Source organism: Centropristis striata, chromosome 8 (genome assembly GCF_030273125.1).
Source record: "Centropristis striata isolate RG_2023a ecotype Rhode Island chromosome 8, C.striata_1.0, whole genome shotgun sequence".
NCBI classification, from domain to species: domain Eukaryota; kingdom Metazoa; phylum Chordata; class Actinopteri; order Perciformes; family Serranidae; genus Centropristis; species Centropristis striata.
The window spans coordinates 28,806,342-28,820,771 of NC_081524.1; the positions used below are offsets into that span (position 1 = coordinate 28,806,342).

Consider the following 14,430-nt stretch of genomic DNA (forward strand, 5'->3'; position numbering starts at 1 on the left):
CTTCTCCATCATGTTCTGGTCAGCACAGACTGATTTGTGCATGGACACCTCGTGCCTTCATATGCTGAACACACTGCTTGCCCTGCCTCACACTGGCATGGGATTGGGCTCTAATCTTCTTGCCTTTGACATCATAACGCATTTGTCGAGCCTTAAATCTCCCTAAGGGATGTGCGGGCGTGGTTCGCCGACGGTCAGCAGTCTAGTTTACCTTGGCATCTGGCCCAGAAAGCAGGCGGCCGCCCATTTGAGATGCAAGCCATCAATTTCCTAGAATTCAATATCTCAAGGAGTTTGATGACTACCTAACCTTAACCCTGGGAGTCTTGTGAAAACTCCTCATTTCAGTGTGACACCTCAGATTTGATTAATTAGCACAACAAACCCAGGACAGCAGATGGCTCTCAGAGAGGAGCTGCTGCATCTCATGAAATGATGATGCACCCTCTGATGATATAAGTTCGCTGGTGATTGTTTTTCCTGCGGGTTGCAAGGAAAAGGAGCCAGCAGTTCCCTCCTTCATGCAGTCATTTGGGTTTCAGCAATGCTGTTTATTTTGATTTTGTAACACTTCTTCCCCCACTTTGTTTTGTTGTGCTTTTTAGTAATGAAGCTAACAGATTAGAAATGAATGAGATTAATGATGAGACCTGCTATAGTCCCACCAATCTGAATAAATAAACCCCCTGGCCCAGTTTGTAGCGTGTCCTGGTTTTGTGCCAAGACAGATGAGTGTTGTTGTCTTCCAGGATGGTGGATGATCTGCACCGACTCCTGCAGGCTGCTGGGATAGCCAAGCCCTTCATCCTGGTGGGCTCAGAGCTTGGCACTCTCAACGGCAGGTTTTACAGCCACATTCATGATGTGTAAGTATTATATAACAAGATTTACAATTTTACGAGTAATTCATACTTAATAGTTGTATAATATCTCCTGTGGCTCTGAAGGTGCTTTGTTATTGTCTGTGTCTTATGAGTTTACCAACTTCATAAAAATGCAGTACTGAAATAATGAAATACCACTTTGATAATAAAATACTAGGTAATACTGGATGTAATCTTATATTATATTTTATTATTAGTATATTATATTTTATGGCATTTTTTTCAGGCACCAATAACGGTGTGTTCAGACCAGACGCGTAGCAAATTTTTGCGTCGCGTTACTCGCTCGAGTTGTTGAATTTACTCGCGATAAATATGCCGGCCGGCGAAAGCTGCTAATGCTAACTCGGTAGAGAAGTAGCTACAACAGATAGCTGAAATCACATTGTCACAACTTACCAGGCAGACCGGTGACCTCACTCACCCTACTCCAGGCAAGATCTTTATGGTTACGGTTGCGGTAGGAGGGTGATGATGTGTCAAAAAGCTCGGGAAGCCCACAGACCGCAACAATAAGTTTCTCCTCCATTTTTCCTGAATAGGCGGGTTCCCAGAATGCGTGACGTCACTGTCGTCCAGAATCTCAACGCTGATAGGCTGTCCCGACACAGCGTCACGCGAATATTTCGCCAAAGTTGAATTTATTGAACTCACGCAAATTCGCATTGGTTGCTCTAAAATCAGAAATGTTGCAATTAAAACTAAAATAGCGGACACAATTCAAAATCTTTTCTTTGGAAAGTGGTATACACTGCAACAACACAAAACATAGTCGCCAAATTCAGTTAAAGGGCCACTTCATCAATTTTCAGAATCTCTTTTATTGGCCACATATGTACACATACAAGGAAACACGTTCCTCTGACTGGGGGAATTCTTACTAAATATAAAGAAGTTAATAATATCTCTATAATAATAATAATAATAATAATATCATAATAATATTTGCATATTATATATTCTATTAGGCTTTATATATGACAATGTATAAATGAAATATTCCAACCAGGAGTTGAATGATCCACTACTCTGCTGACAGTGGCACTGATTTCCTTCCTTTTCAGTTTTTTTGCTGCCAAACAAAACCAGTTTGTTGCAGCTGTCGGACGTCAGTGTTTCACTTTCTTCGTCTGAGAAATTCCTCTTCTTTTGGTATTAAAACTTACCTACTAATTACTTTAAAACATTGTTTACCTCCTGCAACCAAAGAGCTGTGAAAACTTTAAGTTTGTGCTCCAAATTTAAAATATTCACTGAACTTGTTTGAGTGTATAGTTTTTATTTCATAAACCTTGGTCGCTGCGTATTTCTGTAAAATGTCTATTTCACTCCTGTTGTTATTTGTCAAGGTGCACTAATAAAGGTGAGTTTAAAAAAAAGCAAAAGGGGGCGTCCCGGTGGCTCACACTGGTAGAGCGCCTACCATTAAGGCTGAGTCCTTGCTGCGGCAGAGCCGGGTTCGAATCCGGCCTGAGCTCCCTTTGCCGCATGTCTTCCCCTCTGTCACCCCCTTTCTATCTGTCACTTTCAATAAAGCATGAAAAATACCCAAAAAATAATCTAAAAAAAAAAAAAAAAGCAAAAGAAAAATTCCTCATCTCCACCCTTCTCCACCTTGGAGTATCGGGCTCTGCCCTCTCTCTGCTCAAATCCTATCTTAAGGACCGCACCTTTCGTGTAACTTTGAGGGGTTCTGTTTCAGAACCCTGTCCTCTCACCACCGGGGTCCCTCAAGGCTCTGTCCTTGGTCCGCTCCTTTTCTCGGTATACACCAACTCCCTTGGCTCCCTCATCCACTCGCATGGCTTCTCCTATCATAGCTATGCCGATGACACCCAGCTAATCCTCTCATTTCCCCAGTCTGAAACACAGACAGCAGCACATATCTCTGCATGTCTGGCCGACATCTCCCAGTGGATGTCCTCACACCACCTCAAACTCAACCTGGGAAAGACTGAGCTACTTTACCTCCCAGGGAAGGGCTCCCCCACCACTGACCTCCACATCACTGTCCAGAACACAGTGGTTGTCTCCACAAAAACTGCCAAAAACCTTGGCGTGACTCTTGACAACCAACTGTCCCTCTCCACAAACATCACCGCCACCACCAGATCTTGCAGATTTTTGCTGCATGACATCAGGAGAATCCGCCCGTTTCTCACTCAGAAGGCAGCTCAGGTCCTGGTCCAGGCGCTTGTCATCTCACGCCTGGACTATTGCAACTCCCTCATGGCAGGTCTGACTGCCAAAGCAATCCGACCTCTACAACTCATCCAGAATGCAGCTGCTCGATTGGTCTTCAATCTTCCCAAATTTTCACACACAACACCCCTCCTCCGCTCCCTCCACTGGTCATAATTCATGACTTTGTTACTGTAAGAAATAAGTTACGGGACCTGCCAATAGTCTGGCAAAAATCCAGTGATTAGCTTTGATTGTTACACATGGAATACATGCAAGCAGACTGCTCTAAGAACGGTGATGTTAAAATTACAGCACGCAGATTTGCAGCTTTTACCAAATCATACCTCTTCCAAAGTGAGCCCAGCAACAATTTCTTGGGCTTTTCCATGAATTTTGCACGGCGGGTAAAGAGGCCACTGCAGGGCTGAAGCAGTGCGTTCACGTCTGAGTTGACTTTTGATCGTGCCAGCAACACAATAATCATCAATTCCACTAATTTACCAATAATTAAGGCCTTCAACTGAAGTAGTTTGCAATATGTGTTAAATAATCTTTGCAACAGCTATCAATTTGGTTGAGTGAGGGTTGTGGAGATTAAAAAGCTCCATGCCCAAGTGCACCTTTAATTATGTCAGCTGGCTACCAATTTTAAAACGATCCAATCACTAAGCGATTAATAACTTTGGCTACGGGAATCCGTCAAGAGATATCCTGGACGAGCTGCCAGTTATGGTTTAACTTACTCTTAAATCAGTCATGTCATTATTCACAGGTGGCAAAATAAAATGACTGATACAATCCAAAGATTCTGCTGTAGTGGTTTTGATTACTTTGGAGTAAACACAAATAATTCACCAGATTGGAAAAGGTGCTTTCAAAAGATCTTTGGGATAAAGTAGTGGAAAGGCAGAAGTTAGGAGAAGAATATAAAAACGATTTCAAAGGCTTTAACCATCTCTCTGAGTAGTGTTCAGAGAATTATTAAGAAGACGAGAGCATATGGCCCAACCAACACCTTGCCTAGATCGGGCTGTCCCTACCAACTGGATGACCGAGACAGCAGAATATTGATCAGGAAAGCTACTAAGAGGCCAACGACAACTTTGAAGGACTTTCAGATCTTTATGGCTGAGATTGGTCGGTCTGTACATGAAACAACAATCTCACAAGTTTTTCACAAAGCTGGCCTGTATGGCAGTGTGGCAAGAAAGTAAAAAGTGGCTCACTGAGTCTCGTTCGCACTTTGCTAAAAAGCACTTGGAAGATTCTGATGCCATGTGGCAAAAGGTTTTATGGTCAGATGAAACCAAGATTGAACTTTTTGGACAGAACTCAAAGCACTATGTTTGGCAAAAAGCAAACACAGCACACCATCCAGAACACCACATACTTACTGTGAACCATGGAGGTGGCAACATTATGTTGTGGGGGAGTTTCTCTTCAGGAGGGACTGGGCGATTGCTCAGGATTGAAGGCTGCTATATACACCCAAATTCTTGATTTAAACCTGGGGGCCTTTTGCTAGACCGCTGAAGGTGAGCAGGCCTCTCATTTTCCAGCAGGTAATGACCCTAAACACACACAGCTAAACGATAGAAAATCTATGGATGGACTTTAAGACAGCAGTCCATCTCAAACAACTGAGCAGGGAAGAATGGACACATTTTCTCCAGTCTGGGTGTGCAAAGACCGATCCATTAGTCTGATGACCTTGAATATGAAATCAGGGGATTGATCACTTTTACAAGTCTGTTATTCTAGTGTTTTCAGTTTTTATCAATTTTCTGAACTGTTGCCTTTTTTCTTTTGTTAGTTGAATGTTATAAAGAAAAAAAGTTCAAATGAAGCTGGAAAAAATATATTTGAGTTGTAATGGATAATGAAGTCTAACTTCAGGCTGTAAGACAGCAATCATCAACTGGTGGCCCACGGGCCACGTATGGCTCACCAAAACTTCCAGCCCTGTAGAACCTGATACTGTAATAAATTCCAGATAATGTAATAACGCCGATAATGTAATAAAAATCTGCACTTGAGTCCATTGAAAATGTAATAAAACCTGATAATGTAATAACTTCCCAATAATGTAATAAAATATAACATTAATGGGAGGTTATTACATTATCAGGTTAGCCTTCATTTCACAAGTTTTGATAATGTAATAATTCCCCAATATTGTAATAATCTAACAGCAGACCACCCATTACTTGGGTTCAAGTGGTGATACTGTGTAGGCAACACTCGCTCAAGAGCTCTAGCGCCACCAACAGGTCAAAGTTGAATGTTTATTAACTTTTGACCCGTTCATCCGTTTTTCACAAACGAGGTATCCATGACACACGGATGCATTCAACAGCTTCTTCAAATCTAAAGGTGCTTGGTGTTCTTTATTACATTATTGGTAAAAAAAAGTGTATTACATTATTGGGAAATGCACTTTATTACATTATCGGGAAGTTATTACATTATCAGGTTTTATTACATTTTCAATGGACTCAAGTGCAGATTTTTATTACATTATCTGGGTTATTACATTATCGGGAATTTATTACATTATCAGGTTCTACAAGGCCGGCCCACAAAATAATGAATTCAGAAAATGTGAGGAGGAAAAATATACCTTCTGGTATTCAGCATATTTACAATGCCGTTTCTGTAATTACAGTTTTCAACCATCTCCTCAGTGAACGGCCTCATTGGTGGAAGTCTAAAATCATTTTCTAGTTGGAGAATGTTGACACTGATATATGCAAATGAAAATAGTGTGAATTTAGTGAGAAAGGGAAAATATCAGTGATGGGCTGAAGTATATTATAACTTCTTGATTTGAACATCCGGCACCCATAGTGTGTGCTTAGAAAGAGTCTGGCCCTTAGACAAATGTAGTTGATGACCCCTGTTGTAAGACAAAAAAGTGACTTTCAAAGGGGTGTTAGTGTTTTCCTTTGTTGTTGGGGCATTTTGGGGTCCTCCCCCCCCATTTTTTAATATTAGTTTTAAAAAAATATGCAAATCTACATCATTTTGTACCTTTTATATTGCCATATCTGTGTACAAAAAGGTGGAAACACTAGAGCATATAGAAACAGCACCTAAAAAGCTGAAAGACAAGACGTCTATTGTGGGCCAACTACAACATCAGTAGTTTTGATGCTCTCCACATTGATCCTACATTCAATGGGTGGGGCCTAGGCCCTATAATGGTGGAGAAAACCCTGGTTAGCACGACTGCAATAGGTGACAGTAATAACAAACAAACTGTAAAATACAAGGAGCAATGGATTTCTAAATTTAAAGAAATTTATAGGATGAGGCTACAATTATTCTATATTTTTCTTAGATCCCATGGGAGCTTTAACAGACAATTGAAAACTACCATGACAAATATGAAAAGCGCTTTATAAATAAAACATTTGTTTTATAATACAGTGTTATTATAATTATTGTATTTATTATTAAAATAATAAGTGAACTTGTAAGTGTGTCTTTCCAGCAACAGGATGGTGTGTTTGTTATGCTAATGAAAGAACAAGTTAAACCATGATTAATACTTAATAGTTTTTTTTTTAACAATAATGTAGCTGTATGTGTCTTCTCATGTCTTAGAATATTAGACTTGACCTTCATGTTTTTAAAAAATCACTGCAAAATTAACTAAAAGGATCTTTAAACATGGCTTTATATGATGTCATATACTATAAGAAGTTGCAAGTATGGTTTGCAGTGCCTCGCAAAGTCACACTTAATAAAATATATTCCAGTGTCCATTCCCACAATCCCCCATAACTCAGTCATCTCAGACTGGACGGAGTGATTAACGTGACAAGTAGTCCGTACCAGGGATGAAAGATTTAGTATTTAATCAGGCACGATGTTGCTGCCGTAAAGGAGAAAATTAAGTAGTGGTGAGTGGATGACACCTTTCCAAATGAAAATATTGCCCCTGGATGTGGTCTACGTGCGGTGATCTGTCTGTGGGGACGGGGGACAGACGAATCTACAGGAAGACAGACGGGATGATACCATTCATCTCACACTCATTAGGCCTGGGCCGGGAGGGCGAAGTGCACAAGGGTAGTCAATGAGTCTTACTTCATCTGAGTGTGTCTGTGTGTGTCCTCTTTTTGTCCTCAGGCAAGTGTCAGACCTGGTGCTGATTGATCCTATTCCAGAGGACATCTTTGAGGACGAACAGTGGAAAGAGTACTGGTGAGTTTATAGCTGGTTTCAGCGGCGTAAGGAGGACAAAAGTATGGGGGGAAAAACGGGAGGAAGAGGATGAAAAAGGAAGAGGGAAGATGGAGAGATGTTAAAGAGGCAGAAACTAGGAATGGGATGTGAAAAAGCAGAGTGGAAAAGAAGATTGAGAAAAGAGGAGTGTGGAAAGGAGCAGGGAGGACGATAAGGAGCTCTGAAGGGCAGAGAGGAGCAGATAAAAAGCGAGACGCAGGGAAGAGAAGGAAAAAAGGGAAATGTATCAAGAAAGAGGATTAGGGTGAAGAGAGTGGAGGCTGAGGCGTTAGCATGTTTCACAAGTGAAGCTCCAAACTCTCCCCTTATTGGCTTTTATGGTGAGAATAGTTGATTATCTTTGCTGGGAGGGGCTCATTAGCATGATTAATTGGAGGCCAAAGAAACTCATTAGCCGATCGCACTCTTTTAGCATGAAACAGATGAGGGGAGAGCGAGGGTTGTGGCGGTGGTCGGGACTGAGTGACAGAAAGTGTAATAACACTGCTTTAATCCTCCAGGCGAGATATATGTCAAGTGGTAGTCATTGTCGCAGCATATATCTCATTATGCATTAATTATCATCCAGGGGGTTGGGCTTTTATTAATGATAACCATGAGTGCGAGTGGAGGAGGGATGTTGGTAGTAGTGTCAATTATGCAACACGAACAGTATCTGAGATTGTTTACAAGTACAGCATGTCATGCGTAATCCTTAAAAGGTATTCCACTACTGACGAGATATAATTAATCAGTTATATAATTTAGTAAAGCATGCTAAGCTTTTAGATGTAGCTGACAGCATAACAGCGTTGACTACATAATAAGCAAATCTCTGGGGTGCATCTGAAGTGTGTTTTTACAAGGCAGATCAAAGGGCTTTTTTTGTTGTTGCTCTAAACACATTTCATATTTTTATTGCAAATTAGCAGTATCTGTCATTTGAAGTTTATTTTCTTCTCTAATAAAATACATAAACAATGTGGAACTTTGTCACAACAGTCAGACAACAAAGAATATTAATTCTTACCAGTGGAATACAACATGTCGCTCTTCTAAACATTCATGTTTTACATTTGTCCATTAAATTATATTTAAAAAGTACAAAGGATTGAAAGAAATAGAAATAGAAACACAATTTTATTTTCAGGTTTCATAGCTCTTTTATGAACTGTAAAATTGGATTTGTAGCATTTTTTATGTGTTATTTTCGTATGAGGTTTCAAGCATTATGTTTTACATATAGTCACTTGATCAGTTGATTTTAGACACTATTTCAATTTCAAATTCAATTATATTATGTTGTATTGTACATTTGTCACATGATTACCAGCTATGGTGAATTTAGTGATGCTGTAATTCAGAGATTATTTGTGAAGTCTCACCAACTTTTAGTTTTTTTTCCAAAAGTTGTTTCAAATAATAAAATTGTCCATCTGCAAAAAATAGATTTAAGTGTTTGGCATTTGCATTTGTGTGCAAAATAAACAATAGTTCCTATAGGATTGCTGAGCGTGAAAGCAACTACATGGCTACAACTACATATATTAACAAAAGAGACATATGATATACATGTTATACAAAAGAGACATATTATATACATGTTTAGAAGCAACAAGATCTCTTCTGTCAATACCAACCATACCAAGCGCATGTCATTATACATACACTAGAGGTGGGGGAAAAAAACGATACAGCATAGTATCATGACATTTTGTGTGGCAATATTATATCCATTCATGGCCGCCAACTACCGATATTTTGTGTTTTCACACCAAGGCCATAGGAAGCTCAATCTTAAGAATATACTGGAGATACTGGTATCACATGAAGCTAAAGGATCTAAGGTATCTATAGGCACCATGTGCGTCAGGATATCGTGAAGTCGAAATAACGCTGCAAAGTTAGACTTTTTTATGTTTCATTTAAAACATTTCAGAGCAGTGAATCTTAAAGTTGAAGAAAGTTTGAGAAAATGCTGCAGTTGTTGTCATCCATACATGTTTGATATCAGTTCAGTTTGACTGAATACTTTGTTGGTCAGTCTGTGGGTTTGACTCTCCAGTGGAGAAATAAACAGACTTAAGTGAGATGAATCAACTGAAAGTTAAACAGTTAAATCGCAATATATTGTATCGCAATACTCACCATATCGCAAAATGCTTAAAATTGCAATAATATCGTACCGTGACTCGAGTATCGGGTTAAAATCGTACCGTGGGGCCTCTGCTGATTCACACCTCTTACATACACGTACAGTTTTCGGTTGTAAATAAAAAGGAGACAGTTTTGTTGAATTTAGCCACTGACCTAGGTTTAGGGCAAAAACTTCCTGGTAAGGTGTTATAGAAGACAGTTTAAAAAATCAACAAAAAATTATGTGAATGCTGGAAGTGATGTCGTTATGAAGATGACGTGACTACTACATAAACGTAAGGTTCTCTTGTAAGATAAAAGGCTGCAGTTTCATTGAATTTAGGCTATAAAACCACTGTGATGTAGTTACAAGGACAACGGGACTAATGGATGTGACATAGTAATGTAAAAACGTGATGCACAAAACGTGAGGCATGGAATTTCAGTGATGTTTAAATCACATCTTTTACTGTTCTTTTCACATGGGACATGAACCCTGTCCTCCTTGGTGAGAGTCCACGGTCTGTTTGATCCATCCACCACCTCTCCCACCTGCCCCGAGTGCACCTTCCGTGTTTTAAACTTGCCGTCATTCATAAGTATTACGACTCTACTTGTGGTCCACATGGTGTAGTGTATTTGTCTCTCATGTCACCTTGTTTGTTACGTCATTTCACCAATAAAAAATAAATATATAAAAAAAAGACACAACTGTCAACTCTCACCTTGGAAATAGGAACATACATTTTATAATTGTTTCGTACAAGTAAAAAAAAATGTTGAATGTTAAATGTTTAATAAATTACCAAATCTATTAAAATGTGTCAATTAAAAAAAAATTGGTTTTAATGACAGATCAAGGCTGATTCAGGGTTTTGCCCGTGCTCTTTCACTGCCCCTTTTTCTTCTTTGGTCAGTTCTTCGGTCAGTTATTTTCTTATTCTCCCTTTTCTCTTCCCTTTGATCTTTCTCTTTGATCCTATCCGGTAAAATAACATTTTCCAAAGACAATTCTCCTCCCGCTTTCTTTAAAGTGGCGAATGTATGACGCACTTTGATAGGAAAGTGTAAACATGCGCACTTCTGCTCTGTGTGCCTTAAATTGTTTCACCAATTTGGCTGCAAATCTGACCCAGGGACAGGCATTAGGAATAGCTACGTAGAAATAGCATATCTTCTTGTTGATGGTCTCATTTGCTTATGTAGGTCATATATGGAGGCATCAGTACTCAACTGAAACTGTTTCAAAACCAGTAAAAAAAAATCCCTTATGATAATGTGATTTAAAAGGAACACTACAAGTAACCTTCAATCATTTCATTTTTTAATCATATTAATTATCTCCAGGTATTGATCTCTATTTAATCAGTAGGTAGCTTAACCAACCATATATTTATCTATTTTAAGTATTAAGCCAATATTAATTACTCCTTTCATACCACTTTATATTCATTATCTTCTATTTCAGTTGATATTTCCCTCACAAGTTAAAAAAAAAACACATTTCTGCTCACAAAGTATATTCTGTGATGTCATCTAGAAATGCCAACTGAGAGTTCACATGTGCTCAGATATCACAGAAGGAAAGAATTATCAACTCAAATCAAGTAATCTCATTTTGGGCATGACTCCATGATTTGGTGCATCGGTAGTCTCGTCCACCAATATTAGCTCACAGCTTATATAAGCATGAGTCAAGCCTGATAAGAAATGGATCCCTTAAAATGGCCTAATTTGTACGTGACTCAAAGTGGAGCAGCACCATTTATCAGGGGTATGTGTCCAATTATCCTCTGATTAATAGGCATTCATTTCACTGAGTACATGACAGTGCAGCCACAATCCAATTATTCTGTGGAGAAGCAATGGAGAAATGAAATGAACCAAAGATTTACAATTACTTCATAAAAATATTTTTATCATCAGTGTCTTATTTCCATGGTGGAGTGAAAATAAAAACAGGAATGGAATGTACAGTATGAAAAGAAGAGATGCAGCATAAACAAATGGCATTCTTCTTTCTTTTCCCCTCTTATCCCCCTCTTTTTTTTTTAACTCTGCATGTAACCCCACCAGGGTTACATGTAGGAGTGCATTTCTCTTTCTTAGATGCAGGCTTGCGAGCTGCCGGAGGTCTGACAGTATTTGGTACATGAAATAAGTGTTGCAGAAGGGAGCAGGGCTGCACCTGAGCAGGATTGTAGGGAGACCGTATCAGCTTTGCACTGGGACCTGAGGATTTACACATCAAAGACTCACTCATTAACAGAGGCTCACTCTCAAAATTAGTTCTGTTAGATCTTACAAAATGAATCGCCACCATCTCCTGAGAATGGTATTTCTGCGTGCTTTGTGTGTCTGCGCGTGTCAGTGTGTGTGCAGGCATTTTCCCGTGTGTGTGCATTTGTTGTAAGGGGTCAGCTTTCTTATTTGGGATTTTCCTCCGCAGACGTCGCAGCATGTGTCTCATTTCCTTGCAGGCAGAGATAATGCTGCCTGATGAAAAATCAAGCAGTGGGTCTAGCATCAGAGATTAGGAGAAGCCCCAGTGTACGTCTGGACAAATTACATTCTGGATGAGAGCCATTGGTTTGACTCACTCAGCGCTGTCAGTCTTTGTTTCACCAGCTCAAGCTGTGGAAGCATTGCATCTTTCCTCTCGAACACAGTCCGGAATATTCCCTACATTTCAACATAAGTCCTTACTATATATGTACAGCATCCCTTTTGATTGCTTTCTTTGTCTCATTGCGTCTTGCAAAAGGATGCATAGGGATGACCAATACATCCATATGTAATTATAGTACGTCTCGTTCCAAAGCTGTGGCCGGAAATATACTGCTATACCAGCATTAGTGAGGTCAGCTATTGTTATCAGCCAAATTTTGAAGTTCCAGTTACATCCATATACTGTATATAAATAATGAATGTAGTCACCGCGACGTCCCCCATTGGTTTGTGGACTGCTTGTTCAAAGCATCGAGTTTGGCGTTACGGCTTTTGCCATCTTGCTTTACGTCTTACATTGTTGAAACTGGGAGAGACAATATTTTTACCGGGGAAGTGAGAGAAAGGGTTTATCTAAAGATAAACTGTTAGTGCTACAACAAAATGTCGGATACTTACCGGAAAACTGCTCCTTGACTCCTTGGAGTGTCTTTTAGTACAACCGAACGCGACATTTTTAGTAAACTTTAATGAACTGAAAACACACTGTGAAAGGGTCAAAGGTCTGACACGAAAACACGGCAAACAAGTCCATGGCTGTTAATATGTTCACAGTGCCGTGGACGCATTGTTTTGCTTCTCTCTGTGTTAGAGAACTGTCAATCACAAGGTAGCCACGCCCCAAATCATACCCTGCTTTATCATCTATTTTTATCTAAATGGGACCATTATTTACACAGTTACCATCATATTGACTTAAAGAAGACTTTAATCTAGCGATTGAGACCATAATATTGCCATGAGAATCTTTTCTGAGGTAATAAATCAAGTAGGAAGGCGTCTCATTTTGTATTGAGAAAGATGGGACCGGAGTTTCTTTGCAACTTCCATTGGAGCCCACTATTGGATTTTTGAGAGATTGGAGCCTTAAGGCACTTCGGCATTTGCTTCACTGCCCAGACCAGGAGCTTAGATGCCTGGTTACATGTTGAAAGCACACTTGTATCTTAAATGTTATTCTGTGCTGGAGCATTAAGATTCCTCTCAATGGGACAGGAAGCTCTGTTTTTAAAGTTTTTCTGAGGTCAGCTTGCAGTGCTTTGATAGCTTCTAACTAATGTCTGTGGAGTGTAATTTTATTATTTATGTGCCTGTTTGTACTTAAATCAGATATCATCAGCTTTATTACTGTTTACTGATCGCGTTCAGCTGTATTGGAGCTGTGTTAAATCACTGCTGATGTAAACTGAACTTCCTGCTGCTGCTTCACATTAAAAGATTTCCTAATGGCAGGGTTATCCTGTTGGCCTAAAGGCTAAAAGGATAGTCCGGATTTATTGAAGTGGAGTTGTATGAGGTACTTATACACAGTCCATGTATTACTTACAGTAGATAGTGGTTGGAACACCATCTACTGTAGGTATTACTCTGACTATGGATAAGTACCTCATACAACACCACAATAAAAAAGCAGCAGAACTGTCCCTTTAAGGTCTAGATGTTAACCCTGATGTTCCTATTTCTGGTTTCTCCTCTCTCTTCTATTATTTCTGTTATTATCAACGGGATACTTTAATTTTGAAGCAGCTATAGGACATGTATTGTGTTTGTTGTTAGGATTTTGTATTTCACAACACTAATTGGTCTACACAACAAGATATGGATGGATTATTTTGTGCTGTTTGGTCAGCAAGCCAGTCTTAAATACTGAAGGCTGGAATAATATATAGCAGAAACGGCTAACAGCAGGCTTTACTGTGGTTTGTGCAAACCAGCAGACCTGTAACATGTCATCTGAGGACATCGCCCTGAGCTTGAGGAAAATGTAAGGGATTGATTAGTCAACAAAGATTTGAAATAGATTGACCAATAACACTCAAACCCCTAATAACATATTTTGACAAGCTTCTGGCCATATAATGATTTTTTTTAAATAATTCTAATCAGACTCTGTGGACTCTGTATTGATGACCTTCACTGGTCAGAGATTCCAGCTGGACACAAAACAAATGCCATTTAACGTAACACAACTAATGGAATCACACTGATAATTCACTCATCAGTTGTTTAAAAGTACTGTAGCTGTGTCTCTGTGTGTGTGTGTGTGTGTGTGTGTGTGTGTGTGTGTGTGTGTGTGTGTGTGTGTGTGTGTGTGTGTGTGTGTGTGTGTGTGTGTGTGTGTGTGTGTGTGTCCCCTGTCTCTTTGCAGCCGAGTGTGTGTGAGTATAAAACTAATTTACCCCATGGGGAATATATTTGCTCAGAGAGCAGAAACAGTGGGGAATGCTCTCGTCTAATGGGATGGTCCTTCCAATTTAATGAATGCTGA

General features: G+C 39.5%; 1 protein-coding gene across 2 annotated transcripts in view; it reads left to right on the forward strand.

Annotated features, from left to right (window-relative positions):
- The window catches only part of si:dkey-122a22.2 (uncharacterized), a 43,571-nt gene that overhangs the window by 5,038 nt on the left and 24,103 nt on the right, over positions 1-14,430 (forward strand). For both annotated transcript variants that reach the window (XM_059338732.1, XM_059338730.1), the window contains exons 6-7: positions 750-866; positions 7,203-7,277. In XM_059338732.1, the coding sequence (XP_059194715.1) occupies positions 750-866; positions 7,203-7,277 (192 nt within the window). The remainder of the gene's footprint in view (positions 1-749; positions 867-7,202; positions 7,278-14,430) is intronic.